General features: G+C 41.6%; 1 protein-coding gene and 1 pseudogene across 15 annotated transcripts in view; one reads left to right on the forward strand and one right to left on the reverse strand.

The window, feature by feature from the left end:
* The window catches only part of TRPM3 (transient receptor potential cation channel subfamily M member 3), a 598,368-nt gene that overhangs the window by 509,744 nt on the left and 67,890 nt on the right, over nt 1-20,734 (forward strand). For 10 of the 15 annotated variants that reach the window (XM_053291345.1, XM_053291352.1, XM_053291346.1 and 7 more), the window contains exons 9-12: nt 529-601; nt 7,629-7,729; nt 12,793-12,927; nt 15,978-16,028. In XM_053291345.1, coding sequence (XP_053147320.1) covers nt 529-601; nt 7,629-7,729; nt 12,793-12,927; nt 15,978-16,028 — 360 coding nt within the window. The remainder of the gene's footprint in view (nt 1-528; nt 602-7,628; nt 7,730-12,792; nt 12,928-15,977; nt 16,029-20,734) is intronic. The other 5 variants (XM_053291347.1, XM_053291350.1, XM_053291353.1 and 2 more) reach the window with 1 other exon arrangement.
* Nucleotides 7,733-7,886, reverse strand: LOC128348368 (uncharacterized; annotated as a pseudogene).

Consider the following 20,734-nt stretch of genomic DNA (forward strand, 5'->3'; position numbering starts at 1 on the left):
TTCTTTTCAATTCTGAAACTTCATGGCTACTCTGGCTCTATTATATTTTCCTTGGCTTGTAGTGCCAACTTCCTTGCTGAATTATCAGACCTTGAAATTCCATTTTGCATTCATAATCCACCCACAATATCTCTATGCACAGATTCCGGTTGCACAATATTCCAACAAACCCTTGCAAATGTGAGGGGAGAAGCATGGGTGTGCATGCTCCTCTCCACTTGGTGCTCCAGCTCCTCATCTCATTTGGTGTGGCTTGTCTGAACCACCCCACATAGTTCAGATACTACTTTAAAGTAATGTTTGAACCCCACTGTAATTAGACACTGGCATGCCTAACTGGGGGAAAGACATGTGGGCCAACACTTCTCCCCCATGCACTGAATTGGACTAGCCAGAGTATCGTTCAAATAATCCCTTAGGTATTATAATTATTAATAATTTTGTGTGCTGTTGTGATCTTGTGTTCACTTCTGTACCATGTTAGAACAATCAGACATGTCTCTAATACTATTGTCTTCTACATTTCAGATTACAGTGTTTCGCATGGGATCAGAAGGACATCAGGACATTGATCTAGCTATATTGACAGCTTTGCTGAAAGGTAATAGAGTTTCTTTGCATAGCAAACCCATGAAAAATCCAGACAAATGTCTCAGGGTTGCATCGATGCAATTTTACATTTCTCAGCTGTGTGACATGCGGTATGTAGGTAGCAAATGTTTAATACCAAATAGTCATAATAATGATAGTGGTCTTCTGAATGCTTCGTGATCGCAATCTTCTTTTTCTTCACAAAAGATGAATTTATGGGAGTAGGTTAAGGTCTGTGTTTAATATTACTTTATCAAACTGTACGATCTAGTCCCTGTTGTAAAACGTCTGCCTTTCTTCTCTTTTATCTTAACCCACAGTGCAGTTTGTGACAAGAAAATATATATTAAGAGCCTGAGAGACTTATGAGATATCATTTTAAGATGCTGGCTTCTTTCATCTGGAAATCACATTATTCCAATAACACTATGCTTGCAGTCAGTTCAAAAACCTATGATCTTAAAAAAAAAAAGTCTCAAATTTTTTTGGCCTAAGAATTACGAAGGATTGTGGTGAAGGGGTGGGGAGGGCTGGGGTGAAGAAAGGCAAACTCCTTCCTTTCCCCGAGATGAGTGGCGGCTGTCTCAGGCTCCGCTGTGCCGCACCCCCACATGGTTGCCGTGGTGACTGAGTCCCAAGCTGGGATTGGGAGGAGGAAGCCCTCCCGCATCCCATCGTGTGCTGTGCAAGCAGTGGAGCAGCTGCTTTCATTATTGCAGCTGCCCTGCTCTGTGCAGCCACTCCCCCCCCCCCCCGCCGACTCGCTGCCTAAAATGACGGTGAGCTGGGGGGAACTGGAGGGAATAGCTACTGTCGGTTCGTTCTCCCTCAGAAAGAGGCAGGTATCAAAGCTGGGCTCCACAAGTCTGGAGTAGCTGGGAGCGGAGAGTTCCCAGTGCTCCAGATGATACAAGCTGCCAGAATAGTCTCTTCTGACAAGACCAGCACGTAGTGGGCAGGATCTCCTCTTTTATGCCCATTTCTCAAAGCTCTGAATGTAGCAGGGGATTAATTATATCCATAATTTTTCTATCTAATATTAAAGAGAATGTGCAGTCCGTTAACAACCACTTGTCTCTTCTCTGTCTTATCAAAAACATTTTTACTATAGGAAAATTAGGCTTATTTTAGTTCTTTAAAATATGTCAATTCATTCTACTGATGTAGCTGCTCTCATTGCATGACTGCAAAATTCCCCAAAAGCTGTGTAACTATGTGTGGCATTAATTTGGACAGTTGTGCATAATCAGCAGTATATGAAAAGTACAGGGTAGGAATCATTGATCCAGAATACGATATTCACGGTATAATCACATTTCTAACTCAGTTCATTATTCCAGTTTTCATACCCATACTATAATGTATAGTTATTGACTGATTGTTCAATTTCTATACTGCCTTGTATAAAACTCATCCCGGCAGTTTTCTACAGTTAAAATACAACAACATTCCATAAAAGTCACATTAAAATATTAAAATAAATTAAAAACAATGAAAACACCACGAAGCAGCAACTATAAAAAGGCAAAAACAGAGCATCAGGGAAGCAGAGATTGGCAGCCCTTAAGGGGCTGAACAAATAAAAATATTTTAAGCATTGTGACTAGTGTCTCTGTTGATAGCAGTGGCACACCTAGGGCAAAAACAAGCCCAGACCTGAAGGGCTTTGGAGTCCCCACTGCCGTAAGGCCCCCCATTCATTTTTTTAACCCGCTGCTGCCGCCACTGCTGTTCCTGTCACTGGGGGGGCTTCCAAATGATCGGGGGCCTCTCTAGATCCCTGCCATTGCACCACTTCCCCGCACCCGCCCCGCCACTGCTCCGCGCCCACCACTGCCCCGCCGATATTTGTCATCCTCATCGCCTAGGGGTGAGCGGCCGATGGAGCAGGCCTCTCTCCAGAGGCAGCAGCAACAGGCTGCCTCTCCACCACCAGCAGGCAGTTGGCGCACTGGCAGTCCCACCAGTGGCAGAAACGCTTGTGGCCCTTCAGGCAGGACACCACACCATGGTTGTGGCAGTGTGCGCACTTGGGCAAGTCTGCTGCTCCCTGACGGCCACCGCTCTCTCTGGGGTGGTGCAGCAGCGGGGTGGGCGCAGGGAAGTGGCACAGCAGTGGGGCTCGGGGTGGGGGGAGGACCTCGGTCATTTGTAGGGCCCTCCCCGGCAGAGGAGGCCACAGATCTGATCCCCAAGGTCCGTGGCTATATCCACCTCTCGTTGATAGACTTGTCCTCTTTGGTCCTTAGTTTGTAATACTCTGAGGTCATTCACACAATCAAAAACTATGTTCTGCCTGTGTTTGGGAGATGTGTGCACTCCCAGTCTTCGGTTGTATGGAAGCAAGGTCAGAGGGAAAACTACCCAGGTTTTCCTTCTTCCTTGCTTCCACACAATCACTTCTACCTAGGTTTCCCTCCTACCTTGCCTCTACACAACTATTTCATTTACCTCCCTATTATGATTTGAGCACAAATTCTTAGTGTGTCTGAACTGTTAACATCTTGAAAGAGGCATGCTGAATGATGTATGTTTATTTCCGTTAGTATACCTAATCCATTGTTGTGCTCACTGAAGCATATTGTTCAGCTTACCTGAGCCCGATGCCTCCGCGTTCCTTCTGGCTTGTAAATGTGCCGTGACTCATACTCTGAGAGCATCTTCCTGCAGCTGCTGAGCAATGTTGCTCCCATCCTCTAGTCTAGTGCACAGGGCAATGAATGTCAACCATGAAATGATTGTACATCTGATTTCAAATCAAAGTGCAGGACATTAGTTTAGCATATTATGTTTCACTGAGAGGTGATTGTTTCGCTGAGGGATGAGCAGTTTATGAATACAAGTTTTATTTAATGTGCTTGGAGCAACAAAGAAGTCACCCCAACATAATACCCTGGAAAAAGCAAAGGGAATTTATCTGAAAGAGGCCAGAAGATAAACTGATTAATATGGCTGGTAGCAAGTGAGAGTGATAGCAAAAGCTCATTAGCTTCCCTCCTCTTATGTTGTTTCCTTTTTTCCTTTTTTTTGTTTTTGTTTTGCAAAGTTGGTAGAAATAGAAAATAGAATTGTAGACAACACACATACACAGTCATATACATAGTCAAGTCAAGTTTTATTTACGGTCCTAGACCAAACAATCCATGCATGCAAACAGCAGAACAATTTATAGAAAACTCTATAGGTTCTCATTATACATCTTAAAAGTCATTTGCCACCAATAACAAAAAGTAAGGCTTGTGGTTATATTCTCCACCTTTCATCCTAGACAAATCTAATTTAGACCCAATATATCTGGTATATTATGAATGCTCAATACTACTTTTTACTCCTTGCTTTTACAGGGGAGGAGATGGTGATTTTAATTCATTGTATGCCTTCCATCCAATTGGCTATTAAAGTACATTGCCAATACATTGTGGAGTAAGCATCCATAGTCCCTGGGTATCTGCTAAAAACATGCAGCAACAGACATTCTGTTTTGCTCTGATGTAACAGTAGTATGATGTAAATCCACTTGAGAGTTATAGGATAGCGAAGGCATCTTTCTAACATGGATAGACAAATGAAGGGGGTTTCCTAGCAACAACACAGAAACCATGTGACAGCTCTCTGAGCAATTTTTCTGCCTTGATCAGGTTTCATTCCCCTTGAAATCTAAAGGGAATGTAGAGCAGAGAATCAAAGAGCATTCTCCCCAATAGAATTAGCAGGGTTGTGTCTTTTAAAAAAACTAATATTAATGTGAAGATGCAAAATAATGTATACATGATATCTTTAAAATTCTGCTGTATCTGCTCTAACATATAGTAAATTAATAATAGTATCTGGGTCCTAATAACACTTGAGAAAATTCTTTGCTGATTCTTTAGCAGTTCCTCTAAGTAACTGCTTCTGATATAAAACTGCTAATTAACCCCCACCCGACATAAATTGCATATTAAAATATACATCCACAGATTTTCCAGTTATTAATTCCAAATATGGTATCCTAAATAAACTTGTTGGACCTCCCCTTCAGGTTTTTAATTTAATTACTCCAAGTGATTTCTTTCTGAGAACAACAATATCACTTATATAAACTGTCTTATGGAGGGTTTCTTAGTAATTGTTAAGTGGTTTAATCTTCTTGTATTTTTATTACATTTCCTCCCTTTATTTCTCCCAAAGTCTGTTGCTTTTGCTTTTTTAAATGCATAAATTCTTTTTTTAAGCTATATGAAATCACACACTTTGTGGCATAGCAATCCAAGCCTTTTATACAGCCCACTGAAGAAATATAATTGCTTTAGAAATGCTAGATATTTGACATAGTCCCATTACAGCACAGTGACTGACACTGTGTCCACATCAACACTCTTGTCACCTTTAATTTAATTTCACATTTTGATCCATCATTGACCTTAAATAATCTTTGTGCATTTCCCATACACATGAGCTTCTGCCCCTTGGAACTGCAGGCCCAGAATTTTGATTTATTTTTTTTAAGCATAAATGCTGAATATGTGTGGTTGCATGCATGCATGCATATATACATCTTTCCATAAGATGCAAAATATACATTATACCATATTAAGCTCATCATTCGTGCAGATGGGCTGAACTTTTCTTTCAGGTTCCAGCAGCTTCACCCACCAGCCTCACCTCATTGTCATCACTTTCTCCCAGATCTGTACACCACAGCTCAGCTGCGGCTGCCTTCCCAACTGTGTCATTTCTTCTCCCACCCACCCCCATCCCATTCATTCTTTCATTCATTCATTTTCTGATGCTGTCACTCCACTCCAGCATCTAAAATGGAGGAGGCAAAGTGGACAAGCTTGGTGCCGGAGGCAGTGGTGGAGACAGCTGAACGACAGGCTGTGTCCCACAGTGGCCAGCGGCCCTGCCAGTGATGCCCTGTGCATGTGACATCACACACATGTGGCATTCCCAGACTCCGGAGATCCCCAAGTGAGCTTTCCCCGTCTCATTTCCAGGCAGCATTTGCTGCCTGACAGCATTTATTTCTCTTCTTCTACCTCGTTGGTGGGAGAGGAAGGGAAATAAATGCATGCAGGCAGCAAGCGCTGCCTGGAAATGAGATGAGGAGAGCTCACATGGGTTATCCCAAGCCCGAACCATGCACGCAACGTGCACTCCCACAGTCCTTTTCATTGGCGGACCAGGTTCTTTGAACCTGTTCCCTCAATGGTGACTGTGCCCCTTCCTGGAGGGGAGAGATAGTACGAGAGAGAGAGAGAGAGAGAGAGAGAGAGAGAGAGAGAGAGAGAGAGAGAGAGAGAGAGAGCTGGGAGGAAAGAGCAGGGTAAGACAAGCAGGGAATGGTGTAGGCAGAAAGAAATGTGGAAGAAGGAATGAAGGAAGGAATGGTTGGATAGGATAGGAAGGAAAAGAAATGACCCAGTTGGGAATGAGGAGGTGACTTAGCCACAGTAAGGAGATGTTGGAGAAAGGGATGAGGAGGAGGAGAGGCCAGTAGATGAAGCTGCTGCTGCTGCCTAGCCAGCCTGCAACATCAAGTAGCAGCATGCACCAGAAGGTGAAGTTGGCAGTAGTGGTGGGGGGGACCTGTGCAGTGGGGTGAGGAGAGTGGGGAGAAAAGAACAGAAAGACCAAGCAGAGCAGCAGACCAAGGAGAACAAAGACCAAGCAGGGTGGCATCATCAGGCAGGTAGGGCAAGATCCATGGTGCAGGGTGGGGCAGGGTGTCCACACTCATTACCCTATGGCACAGTTGCCTCCTGAGGCCATCGTCTCACATGTCCTCATGAGGGAGCTGCCCCTGTCTTGGATCATGCTAAATTCTGTGGTCCAGACTTTTCTCTCATTGATCTCCTTTGCTTTGTGGTATACTGTAGGATATGGTGGATAGAGAAAAGAGGACTTTTATGCATGCTACTTCTCACTCTAGCCCAACCCAGCAGGTAGCTTTGGCTAGTACAAAACTTCTACACTTAACTCCTAGAGTTCCAGGTCAGAGCTACTGAATTTGCTGGCCCCCATTTATGGAAATGGCCCTATATTCCCCTTCCCAAGTCAGCACACAGAGCCCAAACTAGCTAAGGTGAGGACAAAACTCAACATGACTTTAAATATACAGTTTGCCCTTGTATGTGTACCTTTTATGTGAACAGCAGCCACTGGGCCCTGGTCCACATTGGGACTGTGACATGGAGGAGGGGTTTAACCCTTTCCACCTGCACCACAGTCTTGACAAAAATCCTCCCCCACCCCATTGCAGCTGCCCTCTGCTGCTTCCAAAAGCAGTTTCCCTCCCAATGCAAATAGCAGCTGCAGGGGGAATTTCACTGAGAGTGACATGAGGGGAGAAGGGTTAAACCACATTCCCCACAATCTGAATCAAAGGGCTCTGTAGCTGCTATTTCTATATACACACATGCATACCCCACAGAGAGAGAGAGAGCAATGAGACTTGAATTGCCTGCACTACCTTGTTCGAATGGGACTTAATCATTACCAGGCTCGGACTGGCCCACAGGGCAACAGGGCATATTCCCAGTGCATCCCACCCACAGGGCACCCCTGTGCCTCGCCACACTCAGCAGTAGTGAATACTCCTACCCTTAGGCACCCATTCTGCTCAAAATCCGCTGCCCTCCCCACATACATTCCGCTCAGTACCCCCAGTGCCCTCTCAGTGCCCCCAGTCCGGCCCTGATCATTACTGTCTTCATCTGGACTGGGACCAGAGAGTGGGCACACCAGCATGCTGGAGCTGAGGGTAGTAAGAGCTGATGAAATATTCACTTGGAGGCAGGTGCAGGATATAATGAAGCTTTGGAGCAGTTTAGCCTTTTACCATTGACAGGCAAATCTTCAAGCATCCTGAGTCCATTTTGTGGGAATTTATATTTTAACAAATTTTAATTATGGGGGTGGGGACCAAACACACATGATTGTAGGATTTGTCTCTTGTCAGAGCTGTTTCTGCTGTTTTCCCCATCCCCAGAGTGTGTTTTACCACTGATTGTATTTAGTAAAGTATTTTTGTTCTTTCCTATCTCTTTATATAGGAGCTAATGCCTCTGCTCCAGATCAACTGAGTCTAGCATTAGCCTGGAACAGAGTAGACATCGCTCGCAGCCAGATTTTTATCTATGGGCAACAGTGGCCGGTACAGTATATACACCACTACTAACATAAGTTTCAATTGAATGAGAAGGGGAGAAATCATTTCTAAAGGGGGGGTTCCAAAGTACCAAGTTTTCAATTAGCAATAATCGCACCTCGGATTAACCTCATTGGCTACGATACTGCCATTGCGCAAATTGTCAAATTTTAATCATAAATACACCAACACAGTGGCTAAGTTTTGTTATATTTTATGCAAATTACTTTCTGTTGTGTGTGATAATGTTTCTGGTCAATGACCAAAATAAAGTTCCTGCCTGCCAAAGTACCAAGTTAGATATAATGATGCTTCCAACCACAGTTACTGAGAGAATCTACTACTTTTCTTAAAGGAAATGTTGCCATCTAGTGGTCTCCTTAAAAGTAGTATGATTGATGAGGAATCTCTCAGGTTGTATTTGTGGCAATGAAGCCTTAGACAGTGGTTGAGCAGGAGCATTTCCACACAGGGCTGTTACTGAGAATCTCCTTCGGGAGAGAGATTTTGTGTGTTCACAGACCGGCCAAACTAACCCTGAAGTCCATTCGAGATCCTCGGAAGAACTCAACACAAATCGGGCTTTGTCTTTCTAATTATAGCTTATCTCGATGTATTTCTGGGTTTTTAAAATGCTGGTTTTAAGTGAGTTTCTCTGAAAATGCTGGAGCAAATATAGAGGGGCATTGACCTAGAATCATTAACATGATTAGCTCTTTAGAAATGCAAATGGAGCAGGCTTGCCTAGCTGCAGGAAGCAAACTTTAAGTTCTAGTTACAGAAGTAAAACCTCTGTGTTTGCTCAAGTTGACTAATAACAATATTAGTCTGCCTGCTTAAGGTTTTCACTGGTTAAAACACCACGTATGTGTTGTTAAAAAAGTGAAGAAATCTGTTACGTGTATACAAATGCTCTAAGTCTAGGACACGAGGTTTTGAAGGCAACATTATGTTCCTACCCAAGGAGCACTCTCTCCCTCCACACTGGATAAAACACAGAGTCATGCAATGTGAACCTGCACCAAAGGAAAACCCGAGAGCAGAGGGGAGGGGCTGCTTCCCTCATGCGAGTGTAATTCGAAGTGGCTTTGTTCAACATTTACCCCGAGAGCTTTACTTGCTGTGCGTAAAAACCTTTGGTGTGCCAATGCAGAAAATTTAGTTGCTCAGTTTGCAAACCAATTTCAGTGAGAGAAAGAAAAGTTGATAGTTTGGCTAGGACTAAAACCTCAGAAGTACCATACTTTTGCATAGAAACACCACATCGGCATAAATGCTGCGTTAATGAAAAAAGGCTGGAAAAATACAGAAACCCATCAAAAACATCACATTGGCATAAACGCTCCACTTAGAGGGGGACACCATGCATTATTTTTTCAGTTGTGTTGAACACTTAAAATTATACTACAGCTAAGCTTACAATTTTACTACAGCTAAGCGTTGCAGTGTAAATCATTGGTAACCCATATCCTTGTCAGTCTTAACACAATGAAAGGAAATGAATGCAATGAAAGGAAATTAAGACATAAATGCTGAACATAATTTTTTTTAACACAACACATTGCAGAAGTAATTTCCCATCACACTTCATAGGAAACCTTCTTTTATTTATTTTTTAAGCAAATCACATTATAAACTTCAAATTGCACTTCAAAGGAAACACTGGTTGCTTTTTTGCACATCATATTCCAAAAATTATACACTTTAAATTGCACTTCAAAGGAAACCTTCGAAGTCCAAATTATCGCAATCTGAAATAAAAAGCTTTAATAAGGTCTCATCCAGTTTTTCAGGATTGTCTGCATCCTCATCTTTTTCTCCCTTTTGTGAAATGTTAATAGCATCGCTTTCAGCATTTTCAGATTGTATAATTCCAGCTTCTGTGAAACCAGAAATCACTGAAGAAGTCTTAACAGCTTTTCATGCTTTGAAACCCATTTTGCAACCTCAGAGTAGGTTGCATGGCACATTTTCCCGGCCTTTGTGAATGTATGCAGGCCTTTCCTCATCCAGTTTTCCCAATGTTTTCACATTTCACATTTAAATGCCTTGTTCACGGATAAGTCTAAGGGCTGCAAGATTTTGGTCAAACTACCAGGAATCACAACTAGCATAGCTGATAGTTTTTTGCATTCATTTTTAACTGAATCCAGTAAATGTGCATGAATCAAGTCCATAATTAAAATGCCACATGGTTGGAAAAAGGCTCCTTTTCTTTTCCACCAAATTTCATTAAGCAATTCAAATATTATGTCTTTGCACATCCACCCTTTCTCATTAGCACGAATAACAACATCCAAAGCAAAATCGGCTTTTGGGATAGATTTCCATTTTTAAATTAGCATTGGTTTTAGTTTGTCACCTTTTGCAGTGCAGGCTAATATGCACATGTAAGATGTCTTATCATTTCCGGTTGTCACTATGGAAACTTTTTTTTCTCCTTTTTCATTCACAGTCCTATTGGGGGACAGTCAAACGTCAGTGGAACTTCATCCATATTTATTATTTGCAATTGCACAGATTTTCCCCACTCAATAGCATTTGCAAAAAACTTTAAAATATTATTAAAAGCCCTTTAAAATATTATTTTCCCAAGGGAGTAACCATTACAGTTAAAATAAATTAAAATACATAACACATAATTGCAACACTGCAACTACAGAATTTCTAACCATGTTTCTATAGTAATCTCTGTGGTTCTATTAAGTGTGGAACACATTAATTGGTGACTCCATCATGAAAAAGACACAGATCAGTGGGATCAGAACATGCATTTGTGTTAGTAGCTGGATTTCCTTTGGGATAGAGGCTCCTGACACAAACCTAATAGGATTCAGGCTTCATGGAAACAGACATACAAGCACAGTCAAGCAGGCACATTGTTTGGAAGAAGAAAGATTTCTTGAATTATATTCTCATGGGAGAATGAGATGTTTCTTTCTGCTTAAACAGTATACTGAATATCAATATAGAGAAACATTCAAGAGGTTATCATGCGTAACCTCATACTAAACGGAATGTTACATCAGTGCAACTCATAATGAACTGATGTGCTACTGAGAGTTGTAGCCTGTTTTGCTAAATCATTGGGGTCCATTTTGTTGAGTTCACAGTAATCAGTTATGTCATCTTGGTATTTAATTAATTTGATATACAGGAGAACCTCGATATCTGCAGGGATTCCATTCTAAGCTGCAGCTGTGGATATGGAAACCACAAATATCACGTCATTGTGGGATATGGGATTGCAGGAGTTAAGTTTCCGGCCAGCTGAAAATGGGCTGATTTTCAAGGAGGGGAGATAGATTCTTAATGTGCTTTGCTGCTCCCCATGAGTCATGCTGTGCTTCTAAATCAACCGAAAATTGACGGGTTTTTAAGACGGGAGCTATTTTGTGGCTCTGTTGAAGAAAATGGTGGCCAGAAATGATCTCCATTGTTATTTCTGGCCACCTCTGACCTGTGGATACGTGAGGTTGGCATGGTTTTTCCCTCCACATATGCTGAGGTTGGGTGTCTTTTTCCCAACTGTGGATACGCGAATTCGCGGATATCGAATCAGCAGATAATGATGTCCATCTGTAATTATATCAAACTGAATCGAAATATAAACTACACACTCAATAGCTGGCACAGCAGCCTATTTGCTTAAGCACATTATGACACATGTTCTATTTGGAACATCATAACAAATTACCCTGGCCATAATAATTTCCTTTAGAACAGATTGCAAAATTGTGACTTTTGACCTGATCACTAGGATATATGAAACCTGTAGATAGTGTTCTGCTTTGATTTTTCCCATTTGTTAAAAGTGGAAGTTTGGTGAAGGAGTAGTAATTTTTTCCAGCTAAAAGATCATATTCTGCATATTAAAGCATAGTGTAGGGTAGTGGTGGTGAACCTTTTTACATTTGCACATCATGTGTACATGGGTATTGCATGTCCAGAATGCTGAATAGAGTCTATAACATTCTTTCTGAGATGATTTATTATTTTTAATTTATTTTATTTAAAATATTTCTATACCGCCCAAAACCTGCGTTTCTGGGCGGTTTACAATTAAAATAATTTAAAACATTAAATCAATTAACAATTAAAATCAGACATTTTCTTATGAATTTTTCCTCTTGTGTACCATACATAGTTTATCGATTCTCAACCCACTTTCTCAATTATTTGACAAAAGCTAAAATTGCACAATAAAAACAAATAATGCAAATTAAGCATGTTATGCAAATATGTTTATTTTAAAGAACATGCATATTCTAGTTACATAGTTTGGGACATATTTGCTTTACTCAATAGAACTTTTATTTTTGTATTTTTACTATGAACCAGGGAGACTAAGATGTGTTCATAGTAAAAATACAAAAATTTTGCATTTCACAGCAAAATACTCATCTGAGCATACAAATGTTAAGTTGGAATGAGCTCATTATTAATCTTCTTTGTGACAATATTGCTTATTCCAACTTCACATTTGTATGCTCAGGTGAATATTTTGCTGTGAAAATGCACATGGGGAACAAATATCATGATAGGTAAGTACACATGTTTTAAAGGAGGTTATCCTAGATTCATGCTGAATCTGGGTCAAAGAATTCACAGGGTAAACTTATGCAGAAGTAATATTTCCATATGTTCACAAAATCATGTAGAAAAGTCATCAGAGTGAAATTTTAGGCTGGAATCTGTCTTTAGGATGTCAGAAGAAGTCTAAGACAACTCCATATATCTTTGAGCCTCCTAGTGGCGCAGTGGGGAAATGACTTGACTAGCAAGCTAGAGGTTGCTGGTTCGAATCCCTACTGGTATGCTTCCCAGACTATGGGAAACATCTATATTGGGAAGCAGCAATATAGGAAGATGCTGAAAGGCATCGTCTCATACTGCGCGAGAGGAGGCAATGGTAAACCCCTCCTGTATTCTACCAAAGACAACCACAGGGCTCTGTGGGTACCAGGAGTCAAAATCAACTTGATTGTACACTTTAAGCTAGATTACTGTCTAGATATCTCCATCCAACTGACCATGAGGACATCCTTACTGGATTATTTTATTTATAGGTGGGATCCCTTGAACAAGCAATGCTGGATGCCCTGGTGTTGGACAGAGTGGATTTTGTGAAATTACTCATAGAGAATGGAGTAAGCATGCACCGTTTTCTCACCATCTCCAGACTAGAGGAATTGTACAATACGGTAGGGCCAAGCTAAAGCAAATATTTTTATCTGTCTGTTTGTTTCTCCTTCCTTCGCCAATAAAATGGTATACAGAAATTCATCTTACCTCTTTATAAATGAATTAATGTTTGCCTTTAATAACTCACGTAACACAGCCTCACAAGGGATTCTACGTGCAGCTATAAAACATAAGGCTGACATGATGAAGAAAACTACTCAAAGTAGTCCCATTGATATTAAAAGGACAAGTTAGACCATTCCTAACTTGACCATGCCCTTTTAATTTCAGTGGGACTACTCTGAGTAATTTTCCTTGTTCTATATGCCAAAAGGCAACACCCAGGGCCTATCACTTGCAAGTGATTATAATTTTAAAAGGGAAGTGCTGCTACTGTTAAAAAGTCATTTTTTTCTATGCATACAAAATGTAACACTGTTCTTTGTAATTTCTGTTTTGAATAGTTGCCTTTGAGGGGCAAACTATGTGTGTGCTGAACATGCTTCCAACTGGAAGTGCTCTCTTTTTGTTCAAAAACTTATTTATTTATTCATTCATTCATTCATCGAATTTGTACACTGCCCCAAATTTTCTTCTCTGGGCAGTTAACAATAGCATAAAACAAGTTAAAAGCATATACAAACACTTAAAACAATTTAACAATTTAAAAATAAACCAGAGATCAAAACCTAAAGAATTTAGGAAGCTGAGAAAGCTTGGGCGAAAAGATGGGTTTTCAGGTGTTTTTTTGAAAATTGCCAGAGATGGGGAGGATCGTATCTCAGCAGGGAGCGCAGTCCACAATCTTGGGGCAGCGACCAAGAAGGCCGATCTCTGTGTAACCACCAAACGAGTTGGCAGTAACTGAAGACAGACTTCCTCAGATAACCTCAATAGGGTTCGTAGTGAAGAAGACACTCTCTTAAATACCCAGGGCCATTTAGGGCTTTATAAGTTATAACTAGCACTTTATATTTTGTCTGGTAACCTGTTGGCAGCCAATGTAGCTCCATCAGTAAAGGAGTAATGTGGTTTCTCCGAGATGACACAGAGACCAACCTGGCTGCCTCATTCTGAACCAACTGAAGTTTCCAGACTACGTACAAAGGCAGCCCCATGTAGAGCGCATTACAGAAGTCCAGTCTGGAGGTTACCAACAGATGTACCACTATTTTGAGGTCATTTATCTTGATAAATGGGCGCAGCTGGCGTATCAGCCAGAGCTAATAGAAAGCACCCCTGGCCACCACCTCAACCTGAGAAACCAGGGAGAGATGTGCATCCAGAAGTACTCCCAGACTGTGAACCTGTTTCTTTTGGGGAAGTGTGACCCCGTCTAAAACAGGTAGATCAAAATTGTCTCTAGAGTTCTGACACCACACAATAAGTACCTTCATCTTATCTGGATAAAGCTTCAGTTTATTCTCCCTCATCCAGCCCATGACTGCTTGCAGGCAGGCATTTAGGAAGGATATGCCAGCTCCTGAAGAAGTTGACATGGAGAACTAGATCTGAGTGTCATCAGCGTACTGGTAACACCGAGCTCCAAATCCCCTGATGATCTCTCCCAGAGGTTTCATGTAGATGTTAAAAAGCATTGGAGAAAGTACAGAGCCCTGAGGGACACCATACTTAAGCTCAGATTTTGAAGAGCAACAATCTCCAATTGACATCATCTGGAATCTGTCCGCAAGGTAGGAGTGGAACCACTGTAAAACAGTGCCTTCCACTCCCAACACCCTCAGACGTTCCAGAAGGATACTATAGTCGATAGTATCGAAAGTTGCCGAGAGATCCAAAAGGACCAAAATACTCACACTTTCTCTGTCAATTCCCTATTGGAGATCATCCATCAGGCTGACTAAGGCAGTCTCCACCCCATAGCCTGCCCGAAAACCAGTTTGAAATGGGTCTATAGATAATCAGTTTCCTCCAAGACTGCCTGGAGCTGAGAGGCCACCGCCCTCTCAATTACCTTGCCCAGCCATGGGAGGTTGGAAACAGGCCTATAATTGCTCAACTCTGAGGGATCTAATGCAGGCTTCTTTAGAAGAGGTCTAATGAGTGCCTCCTTAAGACAAAGAGGCATCCTGCCCTCCTTCAGAGAAGCATTTATTATTTCCACCAGGCTGTCTGCAACAGCTTCCCTGCTAGATAGAACAAGCCATGTTGGACAAGGGTCAAGAGAACAAGTGGTAGGCCACACCGCTCCAAGCAGCTTGTCCATATCCTCAGGAGTCACAAACTGAAACTGGTCCAGTTGAATCACATAAGAGGAGCTGTTGGGCACCTCCAGTTCAGACATCAAATTAATTGTGGAGTCTCCATCTAGGTCGGCCCGAATCCGAGAGATTTTATCCATGAAAAACTTTTTAAACACATCGCAGCGGGTAACTGATGACTGCAAATTCTGGTTCAAGGGAGGGGGAGCAGATACTAGTCCCCTCACAACCATGAACAACTCCGCTGGACGTGAACTCGCAGAGGCAATACGGGCAGAAAAGAACCGCCTCTTTGCTGCACGTATTGCCTGAGCATAGATCTTTAGATGTGCTCTATGTCGCAATCTGTCAGATTCGAGTCGAGTCTTTCTCCACTTGCGCTCCAGTCGCCTACCTTGCTGCTTCAGCCCCCGTAAATCTTCCGTCTACCTAGGGGCCAATTTTGATGTGGGTCAGAGGGGATGCTTGGGAGCAATCGTGTCTACTGCCCTGGTGAGCAAGTTGTTCCAATTCTCAACCAGGCCATTAACAGGATCACCAGGAAAGCCAACACTGAATCCCTCCAAGACTTCTTGGAATCTTACTGGATCCAATAACAATTAACCAGAATAAAGGTGTCTGATCATGACAGATCAAAATGTAATGGTGGGCTAAAGCCTTTAAGTGCTGTCTAATGGAAAGCTATATGGTTAGAGTTTTCATAGAATATTGATAAAATAGGAAATATTTTTTTGTTTTTGAGCCATATGTAAATACAGTTGGGTTCTTTGAAGTATATGTACTTTGTTTCAAACAGTATATTCCAGACAGTTAAAACTATTTGATTATTTGTTGTTGGTCATTTGCAGAGACACGGCCCATCCAACACGTTGTATCATCTCGTCAGAGATGTCAAAAAGGTAAGAGTCCAACAGATGGACATTAGCTTGAAGGTAATGCTGTGGCTGCTTCTTGTTATTAGAGACAGCCCCTGTTTTGCATGAGCTTTAGTAACAGCCTTTTCCTGTCTTCCTCCATTTCAGTTGTGAAGTGTGTTTGTACTGACTCTCAACCTTCTGTGTACAATGCAGTTAACTAATTAGTAGGCTGCTATCTCAGTTATTTTAGATGCTTTGGGTGCAGTGCTTTCTCTAGTGGAGCTGTAGATGTTTTTCATGCCATGTGGATTTATGCTGTTAGCTATATATTTTATACCCACCACTATTCTGGATGCTAGCTTCATACTATGGGCCAGTGTTGGAGACTGCAAAATGTGTATGTGCTGAATCTTGAATCATTGCAACATTTTCAATTCAATTATGTGCTAGATGCTGCAAAATTCCTCATCTCCATTAAAAAAAACCATGTAGTTTAACAAGAAAGCAGCTTTTCTCTGATGTAATATTAGAACTTCAGTTTGTGGCTGAAGCAATTATAAAATGCCCAGTGGATGGGGACGAATCCACTTTTAAAGAAAAATGTTAGAAACAAGAATTACTGTAGCTGAAATGGGATTGATAAAATGTTCTCTATACATCAGTAGTTCAAGGAGATAAAATGAAAAAAGATTTCCGCCCCCACCCTGTCCCCTGCAGAAAGGACATGCACAATCTGAAAAATATGTAAAATACAAATCTGAATCCTAGTCCATCAATTCGCCATCATCAGATAAATTTCTAAAATTATATTTGGTTTTGAGGCATTTCAGTATAAAAACATAAATCAGTACAAGACATTGGGCAAAATACAGATTAAAATGAGTTGCCCTTTCAGCAATAAAAGTTACGAGGCATTCTGGAAATCAGAGACATAAATGTTTCAACAAGACCTCAAGGAACAAATGTTTAGGGGGGGGAAATTGGAAATGTTGAAGACTTTGAGAGTAGGATCAACCCTGCTGAGCACCACCTCTGCATTGTCATTTAGGAAGTATTGGAAATTAACTATAGTCTTGGAATATCAGGTGGAAAATCTGAAAGGTCTTTTGCATCACTTCAGTTGTTTACATGCATAAATCCCTTGGATGTACAGTAGCACCCAGATCCAGGCCGGATATCATTATTTAAGGTTTTCTGCTTCTTTCTTCTGTGAGCTGCAAGCAAGTAGTACAGTTTTTGCACTAAAGTTTGTGGTTATCTTTGTGCCGTGTGCTGTTTTGGACATCATTATCTTCTGTTTCCACCCCTTTTAGGAACAGCCATTTTTAATGCCAAGCCTGTTTGTCATAATGGCAGCTAGGGAGACTCTTGCAGTGAAGCAAACAGAGTGGCACTCGTGTATTTTCATAAGTGGAATGCCCCTTTCTCTCCAAGAAATGTTTTCAAAAATTAAAGTAGGCTTTACAAATATGCCAAGAGTCGTACGCTTTTCTTAAAAGTATCTTTTTATGTTCAAGTTGCAGAATAAGCCCTGGATGGGATCACTGAACTGTGAATACAAAAAAGTCAAATGTAATATTCCATTGCCTTAACCAGAAATCTGCCCCATTAGAAATGAGCTTTTCTATTTTATAAATGATGAGAAAAGCTTGTGCTGTGCTACAAACTTACCACAGTCCCATACCTGAGAAATGACATTGGTTCCTCCTCAGTCAATCTATCAGGGAGCCTGGCATCAATTTAAATGAAATGGCATTCTAGAAAATAGCCTCTTAATGGAACATATCATTATTTTGACAGTCAAATGGTTCACAGTGCATGGCAGAAACAGATGAGTGTTCTGGAACAGGTGTTCTAGTACAGATGCATTTTGAAGCCTGATAGCTAAACTTCAAATTCACTGGTAATCTCTTGGGATCTAAGATGTCAGGCTGAAAATATGCTGTGTCAAAATAATAGATGTGCAATGAGCATAAATGAAACATGTGCACTTGATTTCACTGAAGAGCAGTTTAAATATTAGGACCGAAGAGTCATTTAATTGTGTGCATCTTCAAGTTATTTGCCAGTTAAGCAGTCGAAAATGGGAAACACAAGTAAACAGGAACAAAATAACAGGATGCATGCTTCAAAAAGCTCAAGGATATTTATTTAATATATCTCTATACCAATTTTCTAAAAAATGTTTACACAAAGTGCTTTACAAAATAGACTATTTATTATGGAACATAATAAAGTTTAAATATTAGGACTGAAGAGTCATTTAATTGTGTGCATCTTCAAGTTATTTGCCAGTTAAGCAGTCGAAAATGGGAAACACAAGTAAACAGGAACAAAATAACAGGATGCATGCTTCAAAAAGCTCAAGGATATTTATTTAATATATCTCTATACCAATTTTCTAAAAAATGTTTACACAAAGTGCTTTACAAAATAGGCTATTTATTATGGAACATACAATGCAACACATTTTTGACTGTCAAATGGTTCTCTATGCATGGGTAGGTGAAACATTCTCTGAACCTAGAAAGTTGACACACTTTAATGTTCCAGAGGTACACCTAGGTAATTTTGGAGCCTGGAACTAAAGGCCTTTGAAGCACACCCGCCCCCCACCCCCCGCCCCCGCCCTGCAAATTAAGCATTATCATGCTCAGCTGGGTGACCACACCACTTAGGAAAGAGGATTTGAGGAGGCTCTGGACCTTGGCCTGGAAGTCCAGGGGTAAGAGTGCCTCTGAAATGTTCAGTCAATTAATGATATGGTTATACAACCTCATCTTCACAGAGTTTTACGTCTACCCATTTCCCACAAAGTATGCTATCTTACACCACTGTTACCAGCAAAAAAACAATGTATCGTAAAGGCTATTTGTGAATGTAATAACACAACTTTGCTGAAATTGGCTTGATGAATTTAGAAGTATTTTTAAATTGAAAAATTGATTGACAAGTCTTTAAAGTGTTTTTCGAAATCTCCACAAAACCTTACTTATGTGTTTTACTAATATACAAGCTTAACCTGTGCAGAGCATCTGTGTGCTAGTACTTGATTGCTCCCCTCACCCTCTGCCACAGCCCCCTCACCTCAGACATCTTCCCACTCTCACCTGAGCCTCACTCCTGCTCCTCTCCTCCATCCCTTTACTCCATCCCCCTCACCCCTCTTGGTCATGGCTGCAGCGTTGCTAGTGCCTATTGGCCAAGCTGCAGCCTCCTATCCCCAGAGACCTCCCCACCCGAGCCCCACTCCTCCTCCTTCCCACAGGAGCAGCAGCAGTGGTTGATCGGGCCATTCCTCGCTGCTGCCACCACCATGGCCGCTTGTTCCCCTCAGGCTACTGACAGGCCCGGGCCCGTCCCTTGCCTGCCTGCCTCCCTCTGACAATGGCCTCAGTAGCCCCATACAGCAGCAGTGGTTGACTGGGCCCTTCCTTGCTGCCAGTGCTGCCATGGCCGCTCATTCCCCTCAGGCTGCAGACAGGCTTGGGCCCGTCCCTGGCCCTTCCTTCTGTCTCTCTTCCCCTCCCTTCTTTTTCTCTCTTTCTCTCTCATCCACTCACTCTTCCCCATTCTTTCTTCCCCCTCCCTTCATGTTCTCTCTCTCTCCCCCTCTCCCTCTCCCTCTCCCTCTCCCTCCCTGAGTTAACAGATCTTGTTCATCTTGTTTCCTCATCTAATTCACACAATGGCAGCCTCCTTCTCCTGAAGGGGCTCTTTCCTCCCTCACAACCCCTCTCTTCGCAGACCCCTGCCTGCTATCATTTTTAAATATATATTCTCCTCTCCTCTACAATCAAGAACATCTTCCGATCTGTAACAGTTGCATTCCAACTGACCTTAACCATCATAGGCTCCTCTTCCTTATCTGCATATGGAATCCCCACTGCCCAGTCACCATCGTGCTTCTGCTCTCACAGGCTCCTTCTCCCTATCTGCATATGGAATCCTCACTGCCCAATCAGGTGCTTCCACTTGTGAATTCTCATGAGATCTGCCACATACGGGATTATCGACGGGTAGACCTAGGAGAAATAAATATATAGATAGATAAAACTTTTGGTCTTTCCTGAATCATCAATAACAAACCCTGAGTTTTTCCTCAGTACTATATCTGTGCTAGCCCAAATGAAGCACCAAATCCTGGCCATTCATAATTCATAGAGGAATAACCTGCACTGCCATTTTTTTTAATGGGATAGAGGTACAGTCTCCTTTTGGAGAGGGAGAGTGCACAACTTTCAAAAAACTAAGTGATGAAATTCACAAGATATTGAAGAGGAGGAAAGGCAAACATTTTCCATGTTTGACACCTTTTATATTTTATTTTCAGAAGTGTACGTGCTAGAAATTGATGCTTCCACACAGTCTTTTTATTCTTTCTGTTAGGATATATGTTCTAATTAGTTTACAGGGAGCTAGTAGCAGTTTACCCTTTAGACCCCCTCAGCAGTTTACCTTTTAGACATATGATATTTGAATATCAATGGCCTCTGGTTATTAAGTGGAAAAGCATTTGACCTATGATGACTACTCTTGCCACATTCCTGGTTTAATGATCACTCAACCTAACAAGGGGGGAAAGAGTTGAGAGCTTTGTGGATAAAGAGTGCCCTCTAATGTTCATTTAATAAATTTTTTTGGCTTCTGTGTGTTTTTATGGACATAGGAGCTATGATTCTGTTGCACTCTCTCGCGCTCGTTCTCTCTCTCTTGTCCTCTGAAAAGACGGTACATCGCCTTACGTT

This window comes from Hemicordylus capensis, chromosome 2 (genome assembly GCF_027244095.1).
Source record: "Hemicordylus capensis ecotype Gifberg chromosome 2, rHemCap1.1.pri, whole genome shotgun sequence".
Lineage (NCBI taxonomy): Eukaryota > Metazoa > Chordata > Lepidosauria > Squamata > Cordylidae > Hemicordylus > Hemicordylus capensis.